Below are 16,186 nucleotides of genomic sequence, written 5' to 3' on the forward strand. Positions count from 1 at the left end.
CTAGAGTGCATTATGATTAACCTTGATTCTCCAATCCAGCTCACATCCAACATAATTGATAATCAAGATTAACTATATTAATGTCACTATTCAAATTTCAAACCAACAAAAGATTGTGATTTACAATAGTTTCTGCTATTTACAATACTCAAATTAAAATATAAGAAAATAAACAGAACAACGAAAGGAAAGTTCAGTCTAACAAAAATAAAAGTGTTTTGCTCGAATAAGAATATTGAAAAAGGAAATAAGTTACAATAATCTGCGAAGAAACTGTAGCTCTTCCCGCCTTTCCTCACAAAATCCAGCTCCGCCGCCACCGCGTCCTCCATCTCTCTCCGCCGACCAATAATCGAAATCGTTCCATACTCCAGCAAGGCTGCGTCGCCGTCTCGAGATCTGGCATCATTTCCGGTAACCGAACCAGCAATGCTTCCTCCGTCAATTTAATATCTTTCTTAACATCGAATCCCTTTTCCTACTGGAAACCTTACGATCGGAAACAACCACCAGATCTCCGGATTTTCCGCTTGAAACCGACTTAATCCGCCGGAGCTCCATCATTTTCCTGCCAAAATTCTTCGCGTCGACACCTTCCAAAACCGCTTCGTCAGGTTTAAACTCCAACACTCCGTTCTGCTCCGAATTCATCGATCCTCGCCATAATTCATCACCAATTAATCAATCTATGTTATTACTTGTGAAAAACAGAGGTAGCGATTCCCGTCCAGCAGCACCGCCTCCGCCTTCTTCGACATCTCTGTTATTTTTTCTACTTCTTCTTCGCCGTTCTATTTGATCTTCTTGTTCGCGTCTTTGTCGCTGGCGGCGGCGGATTCGCCTTTGGCTGTGGCGGTGGAATCGAATTCATCGTCGGCGAGGGGGCGCTTCATCGATGGATGAGAGAATTGTGGATTTGAGGGTTTGGTTAATTGGGGAAAATAGATGAGCCGAAACGAAAATGGAGTAGGAAAAGTAGCGTTGCAATCCTAATTAAAATATGAAATTATCATTCTGCCCTTTTATAATTAATTAATCTAAAATATTTTTCATGTGACAAAATCTGGACCACTCATTTAACAAATGAATCTCAATTCTCAATTAGACTAAAAGTTTTCAACTGATCACAATCCTATATCTATATATATATATATATATATATATATATATATATATATATACCTCAGTCATTTGTTTTTATTTTAAAGGATTGGAATTTTGGCTATCTTGAGATAGATCAGATCCAATTCATCATGGGGTCGGACACAAGTGGGATCACAATATTGGATGGAAGTGGGATCATATGGGATAAAGTCGTTGTTGCATGTTTGGTAGCTCGAAAACTTGAATTTAATTTTAAAATGGTATAGGGCCCACTGGTGGACACACATGTGATTAGGAAGGGGCTTAAGCCCTTTCCCAATTAATTTTTTTATAATTTTAGTTATATAATATTATAATTTTGCTGGTATTTTATGTAAAATAAAGTACAAAAGCCTTTATTAAAACAATAAATTATAAAAAAATTATTATCCCATATATATCCTCTACTATAATAATTTTCTGTGTCCGTCACTATAGGCTAATGGAAAGGTTGGCCAATCCAATGTGGCACGGACTTAATCCATCACTGATCATCTCTTTTATCAATTATAAAAAATGAACGCTCGTAAAATAGTAGGTGTATAAGTTAATATTAGTTCACTTTGAATGATTGAAATTTTAGGCTATTCTAAAGTTTTGACTAATTACTCTTCACTCCATCCAAAAGAAATAGTCGTAATTTTTTTTATATTTGTAGCTTCACTATAATTAGTTATATATCTATTTATGAAGTTTTCTCACAATTTGTTATTGCTAGCTAGTATCTACTAATGATATATGCATCGCTTACTATTTTAATTATTATTTCTCTTTCTCTCCTATTTTAGTAATTATCTAATAAGATTTGTATAATTCACTATGGAAATTATTTTGCATTCAATATGTAATAAGTATAGTTTGAAAAGTTTGTTTTAAGTATGATTCATAATCGTATCATAATAATAAATATATTAACGGGATGAGATGACATAAAGAACAATGTGGATTGTATTTCTGGGGACACTGTATTTAAAAAAGATACATTCCCCTATTTACTTAAATGGTAATGAAAGATTGATCAAGACTTAAAGAAAGTACAGAAAAAAAAGTCAATATTTAGTAACATTGGTTGGTTAATGAAAGGGAGTACAACAAGATAAAAGCAAGTAAAAGTGATTGTCACATTTACCCAATTGGATAGACAACTTGCTTGCCATTTTGTCTCTCAATCTAATAAGCTGTAGATAGAGAGATTTGGGAAATGGGGGTGTTGGGGTCTTGTCCAACACAAAAGGCCCTAGACAAAAGGTAGTGTTTGGAGATAATAGTCTCAAGGGATTTTGCCCTATCCCCTTATATATACCCTAACCCTCTTTGCACCTCCTTTTCCATACACACTACACTACCTATAGATATATATATACCACTCTCTCTCTCTCTCTCTCTCTCTCTCTCTTTAATTATAGTATTAAAGATGGAAGGGATGATGGTGCCTTCAAGAAAGTTTAAGAGAATATGTGTATTCTGTGGAAGTAGAGCAGGTAACAAACCATCATTCACTGATGCAGCTCTTCAGCTTGGCAAACAACTGGTAATTAATTCATCAAATCTTTTTTCACTTTCTTAAATCACACTTTTCTCACTGAATATAATTTTGGACTAGCTAGGTTGAGAGAAAGATTGATCTTGTTTATGGTGGAGCAAGTGTAGGATTGATGGGCTTGGTCTCCAAAACTGTATTTGATGGTGGCTGTCATGTTTTGGGGTATTAATGTTGTAAATGCTCACTAATTGAATTGAATTTTTCTGCTTCATCTTTTGTTAATAGTAGTAACATTTTGTTTGGCTGTAGAATAATTCCTAAAGCTCTAGTGGCACATGAGGTACAATTTTTTCATCCTTGGTCATCATAGCAAATTTAATTAGACATGCAATAATGATATAATATATTGCTGTTAGTACAATTTATCAAGTGATCAGGCTAAGAGTACCATGTGTGAATATGTGAATGATTTTTTGATGTAACAGATATCTGGAGCAAGTGTTGGGGAAGTAATAATTGTGGCAGATATGCATAAAAGAAAGGCACAAATGGCCAAAAATGCTGATGCTTTCATTGCTCTTCCTGGTTTAATTCATTTATTCCCTTTATATTCAAATTGTCTTTATTTATATTTTTATCAAGATAATAGAATCCCAGTTGATCTTGTTTAGGTGGTTATGGAACCATGGAGGAATTGTTAGAGATTATAGCTTGGTCTCAGCTGGGAATTCATGACAAACCAGTTAATCAATCAGTGATATTTTAATTTTATTATTTTAAACTTAATTAATTAACCTCACATGTGATAATCTGAATTAAAATGTTTGAAACTATGTATATAACAGGTGGGATTGTTGAATATAGATGGATACTATAATAGCTTGCTTGCACTTTTTGACAAGGGAGTTGAGGAAGGTTTCATTGAGAATTCAGCAAGAAATATAGTTGTCTTGGCAGACTCACCAGATCAGTTGATCAACAAATTGGAGGTTAACCATATTTATTATACTAAATTGGAGTTATAATTAATTAGTAACAGATGATTAATGGTTTTAATTAATTGTAGGAATATGTACCAGTTCATGAAGCAGTGGCACCTAGACAAAGTTGGATAGTTGATGATCAATGGGGGACTACAAGTGGATGATCATATATATTATATATAAAAATTTGATGTGATGATTATGTACAGATTAATGATTATTGTGTGTAATAAATGTGGATACAATTATTTGGTGGTTAGGTCAGCAAAACTGAAAATGTAATGTAACCAACTTTCCAGCTTTAGCTATATACTATATGATCTCTCTTTATTACTTGATTTGTCTCTAAAGTGGGCTTGTTCAAAGATCCCATATCTTAATCATTCCTATTTCAATAATCACAGGCATAGATCTTTGTACTTCCATTCATTATATTATCCTAATTATTAATAGTAATTATTTGTGGGTCATTTGCATTATATTAATTTATGTGCTCAATAATTGGTTTTATTCGTTAGTTCAGTCAAAACAATTATTCGGTCATGCATATAGAAACTATCGAAGATTTTCCACACATATATAAATTTAAATCAGATTATCATGAAATATTGTTAATCTTAATTTGTAGGAGAGAATTATACAATTAATCTGCTTATTTTTTTATTATTAATGGTCAAAAATTTATTTCTGGCGTATGGGTTGCTTAGATTGTCGCTGATTTACTAATGAAGATTATTTTTTGTAATTTTATACTGGCATATCAGTTTAGCAACACAATTTTTTGGTATTTATTCTTTGTTGATTTTAGAAGTCTATATCCCCTTACTTACAATTTACTGAAATGTTATTCCTTATCTTTTTTTTTGCATTTCTTGGATTAACGATGCTACTGCTACTTGTAGTAAAAACAAATCTCATGACGTATCGACGCGTCACATTTTTTTCTGTTTTATTGAAGTGAATATATTATACGGAGTATGTTAATTGTAATCTTTGCCTTTGTTTTTTTAAATTTGTGGCCATGGTTACTTTTCATTTTTTTTTTTAATTTTGTTGCTATTATTAAGTAAATTGTTGGTTTTGCATGGAGTATTTTGTTGGCCAAAACTGTTTATCGTGGTTTCATAAGTTTATGCTTTTAACTATAGTAGTACTCCATATGTAATTGCTTCAATTGTTTGGACTTGATAACTATGTTCAAGTAACCTTATTATGTATAATATGGACAATGTGTAAGAAAATTATGGGTATTAGCCGGAATGATTATAGTTTTTTAAAAGTAGATGCACAGAATAAAATTGCATTACAACAATTTAAAATAATTTTAACATCAAATTGCAGCGTCAATTATTTTAGTCTTAAAAACCCTAATTCTTTTTTTGTTGAGTTTGGGATAGGGGAATGATGTGATTTGGTATTTCCGAAAGAACAATTATTCACGTCTTACTTTGAGATTTGGGTAGCAATTTGTAAATGAAAGGATTTCCTATAGTTTTTATACATCTATTAATATCAAATTATCAATAGCCAGCTCACTTTCTGTAATTAATGTAATTTCTCGATAATACAGATTGACATTTTGTATTTTTTATAGACGGCAAAAGCAATACCAAATATCCGTTGTAGTCTAGTTGGTTAGGATACTCGGCTCTCACCCGAGAGACCCGGGTTCAAGTCCCGGCAACGGAAAGAATATTTTTTCTTACAATTTTCCAATTTTTGTTTGTTTTAATTAATTTTGGCAATAAGATATCAATCCTATAATACATTAAATCATTTATCATTAATCAATTTCCAAAGAATAAGTTAAATAAGAAATGGATAAGAGAGATGTAATATAATTACTCATGATTTAAGTCTTCTTTAGACTCAATCCCACTATAAATTTGAAGTGTTCACATGTGCTGTGTACTGCGGTTATTTAATTTACCACTGATTACCATTCTATTGCTAAAATTGTCATTCAAATCATTTGCAAATTGAAACCTCCCTTTCTAACCCAAGATTGAGCCATTGATCATAAGGTAGAGCCATTTGGAATATTCTGGACCTGAAATTTTCAACATTTTCACAGTAACCGTTCCAACTTCCAACTCATCACACAATTTCATGATAATAGCAAATACACTGCTTATCAATAGACAAGTATTTTGTTCAGCTAGCAGCAGGAATGGAGTAAGCATTTAAGGGTTACAACATTGTTCCTTTCTCCGCATTTTCAGAAACATTGACAGAGTGCAGGAAGTCATGCATTCGTCACGCAACTCAAACCATGGGCACAAATGGCTCTTTCCTGCAAAGAGCCTGCTATCCGAACTACATCATCTGGCTGAGAAAGGATTCACGCGAAAGAGAGAATGGCTCGAGAGAAGGAAAAAGAGGAGCCATTCGCTCCATCTTGAAGCTTCAGTTAACACACCATGCAATTGCATCATAGAAGCTCAGTGTGTATAAGAGTATCTCTTTTTTCCATTACTGCTGACTTTAGAACAAAAAATCTGTAGCGAGATCAGAATCAATGCTTTTGCTTCTGAGAAACAAAACGGATTCCTTGCTTCCCAAGTTCAAAATTCTTAGTCTTTCCATCATCTAGAGAGACAGCTACAACTGATGCACCCTCAGCCTCAAAGATATCAACCACGGTTCCCCTATGCCTGGAAAAAGAAAACAGAGAAAGAAAAGAGACATCAAAATGAAGGTTTTGATGAAGTTAATTAAAACAAGAGAAATAGGAAATAATAACAAATCATTGGCAGCCAAAAAATGCTTCTTAACACTTCTGAAAATTCCATGGTGAGATTTGACCTCTTGAGCATGAGCCTTACACAAAAAGTGCTATGAAAAATATGAGGTTTTGGATGAAAATGTTTATAACAGTCCATTGGAGAATGTCTACAAATTCGCAATTCTCCAAATGGAGTTTTAGGATAGTTAGGTTAAGTCAATTTTAAACAGCCACCAAGCAAGAGCACATAATTTTCAATTTAAGATTTTCCCCAAACAAGCGGTAAATCTTGTTAATGATTTGCTTGAATATCATAATAAGGACTTGAAACAAGGAAATATGTGAGGCTCTTCAATTCGAAAAGAAACAGACTGCATTTAAAATTTTGGCCCCCATAATATAATTAAGAACGCAAGTACTATGTATGAAGTCCTAGCCATCTCAGCCCTAGCAGATATTTTATGCTACTTCAAACCCAGATTTTCTGACAGAAGTGAAGGAAACTTACCAGGTATTGTTGGATGACTGATGAATCTCAACTCTTTTCCCAGCAGCATCTTTCCCCAATTTTTGAAGGATCCAGTTGGCATCAGTAAACTCCTTTATTGTGTTATCTTCGTGCTGCTGAGATGTGTCTCCGTCACCTAGTGCTGGTCTCCTTCTCTTCGACCTTTGACCCCTGGTATAAGTGATATCCCCCTTTCCAGATAGTCGCAGAGAATCTGCATTACTCATATTACCTTGATCATTTTGATTTCCCGTGTTTGAGTTCTTTGGAATTCTAAATATCAAATGAGGCTTGTGGCCCTCTGAAGACGCCTGTGACATGGGCTGAAAGCTACTATTTTCTTCAACCAACTCACTGGACATGGTAATGGTAGGCACATCATCTCCACTCTTGATTGAAGAATGTTTGTTCCTCCGAGTACCTGGGAATTCTGGTCCCCTCCTTGCTGATGCACCATCTTCATTAGTTCTTTTACCCAGCAAAGAATGTGCACCCTGTGGATTATCAGATTCAAATGCCTTTGAAAATCCTCCTGCGTGTTTTAAGCTGATGTTAGAGGATTCTGAGTTGACATTTTTGAACTTTATCAACGGGCCCTCTTTTTCTTGCAATTTGGAGCTTTTGTTTTGACCAGCATGATTCATTTTGTGATCTGCAGTATATAGAAGGCAACAAAACCATTTAACAAGACTATACATATAAATTATAGAGAGGCGGATAATGGAACTGTGAGCACGGCATTTCTGAAATTCAGCATGACTTGCCTTTTGTATCCCCATAAGTAGTTGCAGTGCTGGCCCTCTCAATGCTCTCATGACATTTCAGTTGACTCGCATCTTCAGTGCCCACTGGAACCACAAAGAAAATTTGTTTAGTGCGCTATCTTATATTATCAAAAAAAAGCATGACTAACACTAATTTCAGTACAATCTCTCTTTGTCATTATGATAGAGATCATGTCCTTGCTGTAGTTTTTTTGCTGTGTATTGTGTCAAAAAAAAGTATGACTAACACACTTAATGTGTGGGACCAAAAAATATTTTTGAGCGAATGTACAAGACCAAATTTGTACTTTAGTCTTTAAGTATAACATCTATAAATACATTAGCAGTTTCTATCTAAGACTGATAAGGTTTGGAAATCAAATAAGGTCAGCCAGATCAATCATTAAGATTTCACTTGGTGTATATGGTAAGCAATAAATCTTATGGTGTTTCTATACAAACTAAAAGTAGACTGCTCATGTTTACAACCCATCTGAATTTAGCACGTGGAAAGGACAATGCAAAGAGAAAAACAACAATTGAAGAACTGAACTGTGAGTTTATCAAAAGATGCTAGAAAAGGAAACCTTTTTTCATGAATCACGCCTAGCAAGTTTCTACAACATGTTAAGCTCATCTTTCTTACTGTACCTCTTTAGTTTGAAGCTGGACATAACTAGTCAAAGTAAAGGGACTTTTCATAAATGATGTTTCTTAGACACATTTTGAGTACAGATAAGGAAATGGAGAAGGTACATAACATTTTAAACCAACTCAATTGCAAAATTCAAATTTACAAGGTTTATAGTTCCCAGATTTTTACCATAAAAATTCTCAGGTTTTAAAGATCATCCTTTAATTTTCTTTTAAATCTAAGAGCAGTAACATATTTCGAGGATGAAAGCATAATCCGTGAGTTACACGTCCTTAAATATCACTAACTTGAAAGATCAAGTACCCAACTATATACTGATAAATAATACTCCCTCCGTCCCAAGTTAATTGATTTGTATTTCTTTTCGGGACGTTCTAGGTTAATGGACTCATTTCCTTTTGTGGCAAAAAATTAACTCTCTTCTCTCTATTTATTATCTCACAATTTAACTCACTAAACATCTTTTTCCTAATTCTAGAACGCAAAAGAAATGCATCAGTTAACCCGGGATGGAGGCAGTAGTAGTTTGTATTATTAAAACCCTCTCAGGCTCACTGTATAGCAGACCACAACACCTCACCCGAGGTTTATGCAACCTCAAACAAAGTATGCATTCTGAAAAGGAAATGTTTACCAGTTGTAAAAGCAAAATAATTCATATATAGCCGAGTACATACCATTTGAATATCTCCCCTTTTTTAGACTGGAAGCTTCAGATGTAGGAGGACTATTTGCATTCCTATTTCGGCCACCCAAATGTATGACAAGCTTTGGGCCCTGCCCAGTTTTCAGCATTCCACTATGACTATCCTCGCTATTAGTCAAACTCTGAGGTTTGTTGTTCTTTATTTTGATAGTCCTGGATGTCTTAGTTCCAGGAGCTACAATCACCTCATCAACATGTTTGTGATTAGAGATTGCAGCCTCACTGATTGCTTCAGTTAAGATTCCAGCTCCAGATGAAGAAGTTGCATGCTCTTCAGAAAATTGAATTTTTTCATTCTTGTTATCACTGCTTTTATATCCAAAAGGTTGACCATCAGTGTGTCTGCCAAAATTCTCTGTGTTGGTTCCATTGGTAAAAGATATTTCATTTCCCTTCTTCTTGCCATGCTTCTTATTTGAAGATTTCTTTCCATATTCTTTAGTCCTTCTTGGTGATTTTTCATCCCGCCCTTTGAGGGAAAACTTCAAAGATCGGTTATATTCATTCTTTCGTGATGCAGGATCACTCTCTTCATCATCTGAAAAAGGTGAAATGTCAAAAATTTCTTCCTGTGTAGGCAACCCAGCATCTGCTCTCAAGCTGGCTATCAAATCCCTATCAGCTTCATCTCTCCGTTTCCAAAGTTCCTGAACAGCCTCCTCAGGATTCTTAACCTGGACAGACATGGAAGTATAAAATATAATTATGGCAAAAAGAGAGCCAGTGATAAAGCATGAAATTCAGTTCAGGGGGGCAACTATGGTAAAAACAAGGATGTATAATTTTTACAAAAACGATAAAGTCACAATAACATTAATAAATATTTTATGAAAACCATTTCGCATTGATCATTAATTGTTTGATAAAGTTACTTATAATATTTCACTTATATTCTTCATATTTTATAACTATTACACATAGTAACTAAACTGTTAACCCTTAAGAAGCTCGATAAATTATGGAGTAATAAATATTGCAAAAGAAATCTGCAACCAAAAGTATTAGTAGAAAATATGTTCTAAAGTTTCACATAGTAATTTTTTACTCTAATCAAAGCAAAACATAAGTAATGTTTTAACAATTAAAACAAATAGAAATAAAGAAATTAAAGTATGTACAAAGAAACTATAAATGCCCAATATAAAAAACTAAACTAAGCTTAAAAATCAAGATAATTGTCCTTTGTTTTTTTTAAATGTCGCCTAAAAAATGTCTAATATTGCTTAAAAACACCCTAGTTGAAATGTTTATTTTGGACACAGAGATTAAAGAATGAGTGTTTAGTGAGCTAAGTGGAGAGGAAATAGAGTAGGAAAGAGAATAAAGTAAATAAGTGAAGAGGGATTAAATGTGTTGATTTTTGTCATAAAGAGAAATTACTTAACTATAGTAGGGGGACCCAAAAAGGAATACGACTCAATTACGGTGGGACGGAGGGAGTAAAACTTTGGTGGGGCGGATGGAGTAAAACTTAAAGGTAAGTTATTAAAAATTCAATTTTATTTTTTATACAGAAAAAAGATCAGTCAAATTTTGCATTATTCAAAACCAACTGTGAACCGGGAAACCACCTGGCAGCTTTCTCCACGGCATGCAGGGCAAACATATTGGAGATTTCCATCGACTTGAAATTGCATATATTTTGCATCACTGAGAAATTAACCATTATAGTAGTAAAAAAAGAAGTCAATATCTTGAGTAAGAGTCTCAACATTACAAGAGGTTATCGGCGAGGTGAATAAAAACAAAAATCATGCAGATCAAAGACAAAGCATCTCAAAAATAACTTGAAAGTTATTATAACAAAACGGTTCAGCTTATCATTTTGTGCTGGCACAAAACGGTTCAGCTTATCATTTTGTGCTGGTTGTGACCGTTGAATTATTAACCTTATTACATGAAGACAAAGGTTACGATTTGGTAACTTAGCATAGGTACTTTAGGCCGAAAGAGAAACACAGTATAAGCTGTTACTAGTAAAACCTGCATCTTGAGTTCATATGCAAGGCAAGTGCTGGGCTAAGAAAGCGACAAAACTCAAGAGGATCAAAACAGACATAAAAACGCATGATATACAAGGGAAAATTGAATCGGTAAGATCAACTTCATGTGTCTTCTCAAGCAGATTAAGAAGGGAACAAGACGTTGCAAACCTTCTCCTATTTTCATGAACAAAAACTAATGGTTCCAGATTTACTGTTCTTTTTTTCAAGGAATTTTCAATCCATGGTGATTGAAGAATTGAAATTCTCAAATTTAGAGTCTAGAAAGCTGGCCTTAGGTTTGACACTCCACTTTCATCCCACCAATTTTTTGTTTTCTTCTCATGCTAACGGCCTATAACTCTGTTTAGGATTATTTCTTTTTTGTCCTCTGCTAAGCAAGAATATAGTGACATTATCTTATAATTCTGGCCAAAAAAGGGCCATATATAACCCAAATTTATACCTAGCAACAAATAACATCACTTTCTAAGCCATTATATTTTTCTTCTAGAGTGGCTTCGATAAAAAAAATTATGTCAGACAGCTGATCCATACCCTTCCTCCTTCCACAAAATACTATCTTATGAACCTTATGGTGAAAGGGGGCTGCAATGAGTTACAACTTGCACTACCAGAACAAACATAAGGACAGTTTCACAACACTTAGGCAAAGGTGAATACAAAAGCTCTACAGTTCATAATAACAAACTTATTCTTATATATGGCATGAACATTGGTTAAGAAAAGCATCTCGTCTCTCGTGCTTTTAATTCACTGTTTCTCTTTCCAACATCCGTACTGACATGAACCGATTAGATGTCTTGTTACTTCTTGTTAAGTTGTTATACAAGATAAATATGTAATTTAAGTGGTGAAATACAAACCGTTGCAGGTATCTGGGACCAAAAATGCTCTTGATTAAAGCAGATCAATTACATGAACCAAATTCTCATCACAGATTCACATAACACAAAAGGATAGAACAAGAATTTTAAAAAGTAAATAACAGAATCCATATACAAGATAAGAAGAAAAGACCTGATTCCATCACAAGGACAGTGCACCCAGTGTTGACAGATATCACAACAAACCATTGGAGTTGACTCGGAATCTCTATATACCTACAGTTTTCAGTGGAACAATATATAATCAGCTTATACTGCTCGAACAGGCTGGGATCTGCTACATCATGTGCCCAGTATGGAGGCAACTCTAAGAAAATGCAAAATTGAGAGAGAAATAAATTAACAGGTGGACACAGCATTTTACCTTCAAACAGACAGGGCAATAGTTTCCCTTGACAAACAATCTTCCACAAGCATCACAACAAGTGTACCCCAAAAACCACCTGCAACCATTACATTCAAATCAATAAGAAGTGTCCTGCTTAAATGTTTCTCACAACGACTATTTTTTCGCAAATGACAGTTTGACAATTGAGCTATTTATTTATTATATAATAAAACTTTGGCATTGTAACAAATGATGCGTAACATTTTTCTTATCAACTTGTATTTTCTCAACAGAAAGACCTCCAGTTCCTGTATATATGGTGATAATACATGAGGAATACAATAAATCACACATACAAAACAATACGACCAACCCTCAATAATCTGTAGGATGTAATCCATGGAAAACTACTAATCTCCAACGGATGCCAAGTTCAGCTTCCTCATTATACATTTAGCAGATAAAGATTATAGATGCAGTTCCAAACATAAGAAGGGAGTTCAGATTCAAATTCATATCAGGGTACAGTTCCATGACCATTATCAAATATCAAGTACTAATATAGAGAAGCCCAGAGACCCTAAAAGACGCCACAAAAAAAAATCTTCCACACAGAGAACAGAGAGGTACAAATTAGTGCATAAAAATGCATACCGCACACTTAGGCCATTTCCAGGGACAGAAGAACCGCAGCTGTGGCAATTTGTATGTTTCGGGCATAAGTATGGCCCATGGCCAACATTCTGCACGAATTGCGAGTGAAATATATAAGCTCATTGATTGTTGAAAAATATTGCCAAAATAAGAAATACAGTGCACCTTATGTGGAGGTTGCTGACAGTAACAGTGGTGTGCACCATCACACCTCTTACAGAACATAAACTTATTTGGATCTCCAGTTTTTCGGCAGACCTATAGTGATCAAAATAGTAAATGTAGAAAAATATCAAGGTCAAGACAGCATTATTCTACCAACCACTTAAGTAACTAGAGGCTATATGGGAATTTAAACCAAATATAAAATCAAACAAATGCAAAAGGATGTCTTCCTTGATTATACTCCTGATTTTCAACTGTTAGGCAAGACAATTATTTCTAGTGTTAAATAATGGTCTCTAACAACACTTTAATACAAGATCCAAGACATGTTTTGTATCAAAAAACTAGATACTTCTCCATATTGATTTGAAGTGACTCTGTGATTGTCGAGATTGCAATCTCACAAACGTATCAAAAGAAATAACTATGTGATTTTGGAATAAGGAGACTGCATTTACCTCACAAATTCGACAAGAGGGGCAAGTCCAAGAACTCCAGTGAAAAAGATCTGCAATAAACAATTGATTAGGAAATATACAAGCATCCCATAGAAGTTTCCTTCAGCGTGAAATGTACCTCTATTTCGAGACCAAGCTTTCAGACAGCTCCTGTGATACTTCTTCCCACAACTTTTGCATGATAGCATCTTTCTTGCCCTTTCACTTCCTTCATTTTCACCAGAGAAGCATAGCTGGCACACTACCTTGGAAATGGACTGGCCTTGCTCAGCATCTTTTGCAGATACCTGCTACACAACTCCATGAGAAAGTCCCCCTATGCCATCAACAGCCTAATAAACTAATACTTATATTCCTATTTACATGCCATCCTCAATAGTATGACCAGACCACGGAGAAAACACACCAAATTCCAAAATTCAAACGACAAAAACATGAAATCACTACAATTTCTAGAAAACTCACCACCAAATCACCAGACCCAAACCTCCTCGAGTAATCCTCTCCAACAATCGACTGCTTCTGCAGCTTCATCCTCTTCAGCTGAGCCGAAGCTGCAGGAACCTCCGCCTCCTCGCCTCCAAATTGCGGGCGTGGAGGCAGCGGAGCAGGCGATTTAACCGCCACCTTGGGGACCTGAACCTGCACCGTGGCATTCTCCCTGGCCTTAATCAGCCATGGATCATTCAAGAAACGATCAATCGCATGAACCTCCTGCAAGAAATCGGCCCTCCCATTGTCGCTCTGCAAGCTCCGCGGAAAACCCAAAGCGCAGAAACATATCCGCCGGCTGCATTACATAAAATCGATTCCCACATCACAGTGGCAAAAATAGCGGTGGTGTCTATATACAAAAAATTTATGAAAAATAAAAAATAAAATAAAATAATTGGGCTGAGTCCATGAGATAGAAGTGTACCAGGTAATTGGACAGGCGACATGAAATGCCATATAACAGAGGAAGGAGGGAAAATTTTTGGGTGCTACTATTATTTGTATATAAAAATTTAAAACAAAATATTAACCTTTTGTTTTGGGGAAAATTATTTGGGAACTGAATTGGAAAGTGAAATTCTAGGGTAAGAGAGAGAAGATAATGGACATTGACGATTTGGGAATGCTAATGGGGCCTCGCTTGCAATTATCATATTTATATAGTTTCTACTTTGCACCCCTTATTTTCGGAAAATTATAATCTGAACTGTATAAAAATCTCTATATTCACATTTGGAGTTATTGTATTTGCATACAGTTTCAAACCTATGCTTTTGGCAATTTGGCGTCGGTGTTTTTCGAAAAGCTAAAAAAATATCCGTAACTATTCACTTACTTAATTACCTCAATATATCCATTTTTTCCAAAATATGCATGAATTTTCGATCAATTCTAATTGACTACTATTATACCAACTATCTTACATTTACCAAAATATCCATTTTTCATTCTCATCCCACATTCATCATTTCTACTCTCGTTATTCTCTCTTTCTCAGAATTAAGGGTGGATTGGTACGATATAACGTACTAAAACCAACATACGGTATGTACTATATAAAAAATCGATATAAGTAAAAAGCATATATTAACCTTATCGAAATCATATGGTATACCGAATTTTTGATATGGTCAATTTCAATTTTAAAAAATGATACAATATCAAATTATTGATATACTGTACCGAAATTTGGTAAACTAGAATTTTACGGTATGTTAAATTTTAGTAATACAATATACCGCAACACTGTTACCATCGACCTCACTTTTGTTGCCTGCAAGGCCGACACCTCTGATTAGAAGATGAGGAGACGAATGTGCAGCTCGCCTCTTGAAGTTACATTTTTCTTGGAAACTAAAAAAAAAATGTTGCTATGGTACTAGTAACTAAAAACAAAGTTGTTCAAGAACCTTTGGCAAGAATAACCATTGTAATGTTAGTGGATTTTTTTTTTCTAAAAGAATATTAATAATAGTTTTTCCATTTTCCCTCGTAATTATTTAAACTCTCAACTTATTGGATGAAGGATAAATATCTTATCAATTGAGTCGTACTTTACTGTCACACTCAAGGGCGGACCCATGTAGAAGTAGGATGGAGCTAAAGTCCTCAATAAAAATATTTTATAAACATTTTGCTTTTATAAATTTTTGAAATTTATCTAAATTTAATGTAAATTATTGTATAAAATCTCTTACAAGTAATTAAAACACCCAAAAATATAACATATGAACAAAATTTAGAAATCACAGCCCCTATCGATATTTTTTTCGGCGTCCGCCCCTGGTCACACTTATGAATTATGATATTAGTTGTCTTTGTTGTTGAAACTGACTCATTTACGGTATAAGCAACATTTTTGTTGAACGGTTTTCTAATGATAAATAAACAAAACTTAATAAAAAAAATAGCAACAAAGAGTATTAAAGTTTAACTTTATATAGGTTTCTCGCTTATGGGCAATAAACAAATCAAAAACCGAATTAACCGACAAACCATACCAAAAATATGGTTAATTGAATCACATAATTAGTTTTTTCAAATTGTGAAAAATCGAGGTTATGGGTTGTCAATTAGTATGATTTTTAATTTAAAAATATTACGATTAACCAAATAGACAGTATTAACAATATACTAATAATTATTTATTTAATAAAAATAATGGAGTAGTGAAATTTGTTTCCACTAACGTTTTAATTATACTTGCTTGTTATGTTATGTTATAATCCA

The 16,186-nt window shown here is 34.3% G+C and overlaps 2 protein-coding genes and 1 non-coding gene across 5 annotated transcripts; 2 read left to right on the top strand and 1 right to left on the bottom strand.

The window, feature by feature from the left end:
• Nucleotides 1-2,331: 2,331 nt before the first annotated feature.
• Nucleotides 2,332-3,942, top strand: LOC125196529 (putative cytokinin riboside 5'-monophosphate phosphoribohydrolase LOGL10). Of its 2 annotated transcripts, none has more exons than XM_048095084.2 (7): nt 2,332-2,674; nt 2,751-2,848; nt 2,936-2,966; nt 3,112-3,211; nt 3,298-3,368; nt 3,472-3,615; nt 3,693-3,942. In XM_048095084.2, the coding sequence occupies exons 1-7, from the start codon at nt 2,558-2,560 to the stop codon at nt 3,771-3,773; spliced, it is 642 nt and encodes a 213-aa protein (XP_047951041.1). In that variant the 5' UTR covers nt 2,332-2,557; the 3' UTR covers nt 3,774-3,942. The 2 variants fall into 2 exon arrangements, with proteins under 2 accessions (XP_047951041.1, XP_088925987.1); XM_089069861.1 differs by having other exon boundaries at nt 2,545-2,674; nt 2,747-2,848.
• A 1,283-nt stretch (nt 3,943-5,225) lies between these two features.
• On the top strand, nt 5,226-5,298 carry TRNAE-CUC (transfer RNA glutamic acid (anticodon CUC)). Its single transcript has one exon. It is a non-coding gene; the product is annotated as a tRNA-Glu (tRNA).
• Nucleotides 5,299-5,622: 324 nt separating this feature from the next.
• Nucleotides 5,623-14,557, bottom strand: LOC125197162 (uncharacterized). Of its 2 annotated transcripts, none has more exons than XM_048095872.2 (13): nt 14,382-14,557; nt 13,928-14,252; nt 13,581-13,749; nt 13,463-13,512; nt 13,005-13,097; nt 12,840-12,928; nt 12,222-12,300; nt 11,991-12,073; nt 10,539-10,617; nt 8,939-9,641; nt 7,607-7,690; nt 6,843-7,494; nt 5,623-6,263 (listed from the first exon to the last, which is right to left on the bottom strand). In XM_048095872.2, exons 1-13 carry the CDS (start codon nt 14,411-14,413, stop codon nt 6,125-6,127), a joined length of 2,577 nt encoding a protein of 858 aa, XP_047951829.1. In that variant the 5' UTR covers nt 14,414-14,557; the 3' UTR covers nt 5,623-6,124. The 2 variants fall into 2 exon arrangements, with proteins under 2 accessions (XP_047951829.1, XP_088913709.1); XM_089057583.1 differs by having other exon boundaries at nt 13,581-13,752.
• Between the last annotated feature and the right edge of the window lie 1,629 nt (nt 14,558-16,186).

This window comes from Salvia hispanica, chromosome 4 (assembly GCF_029641045.1).
Source record: "Salvia hispanica isolate PSC_SH4W2 chromosome 4, Shi_PSC_v1, whole genome shotgun sequence".
In the NCBI taxonomy this organism is placed as follows: Eukaryota; Viridiplantae; Streptophyta; class Magnoliopsida; order Lamiales; family Lamiaceae; genus Salvia; species Salvia hispanica.

What these genes read in the sequence shown, in the direction of transcription:
- LOC125196529 (XM_048095084.2), top strand. Translation starts at nt 2,558, where the DNA reads ATGGAAGGGATGATGGTGCCTTCAAGAAAGTTTAAGAGAATATGTGTA. An exon ending in TGCTTTCATTGCTCTTCCTG is followed by an intron (nt 3,212 to 3,297) that starts GTTTAATTCATT and finishes GATCTTGTTTAG; the next exon opens with GTGGTTATGGAACCATGGAG. An exon ending in AGTTGATCAACAAATTGGAG is followed by an intron (nt 3,616 to 3,692) that starts GTTAACCATATT and finishes AATTAATTGTAG; the next exon opens with GAATATGTACCAGTTCATGA.
- LOC125197162 (XM_089057583.1), bottom strand. Translation starts at nt 14,413, where the DNA reads ATGGCATTTCATGTCGCCTGTCCAATTACCTG. An exon ending in GTCGCCTGTCCAATTACCTG is followed by an intron (nt 14,253 to 14,381) that starts GTACACTTCTAT and finishes TATGTAATGCAG; the next exon opens with CCGGCGGATATGTTTCTGCG. An exon ending in TACTTATGGGGATACAAAAG is followed by an intron (nt 7,495 to 7,606) that starts GCAAGTCATGCT and finishes TATATACTGCAG; the next exon opens with ATCACAAAATGAATCATGCT.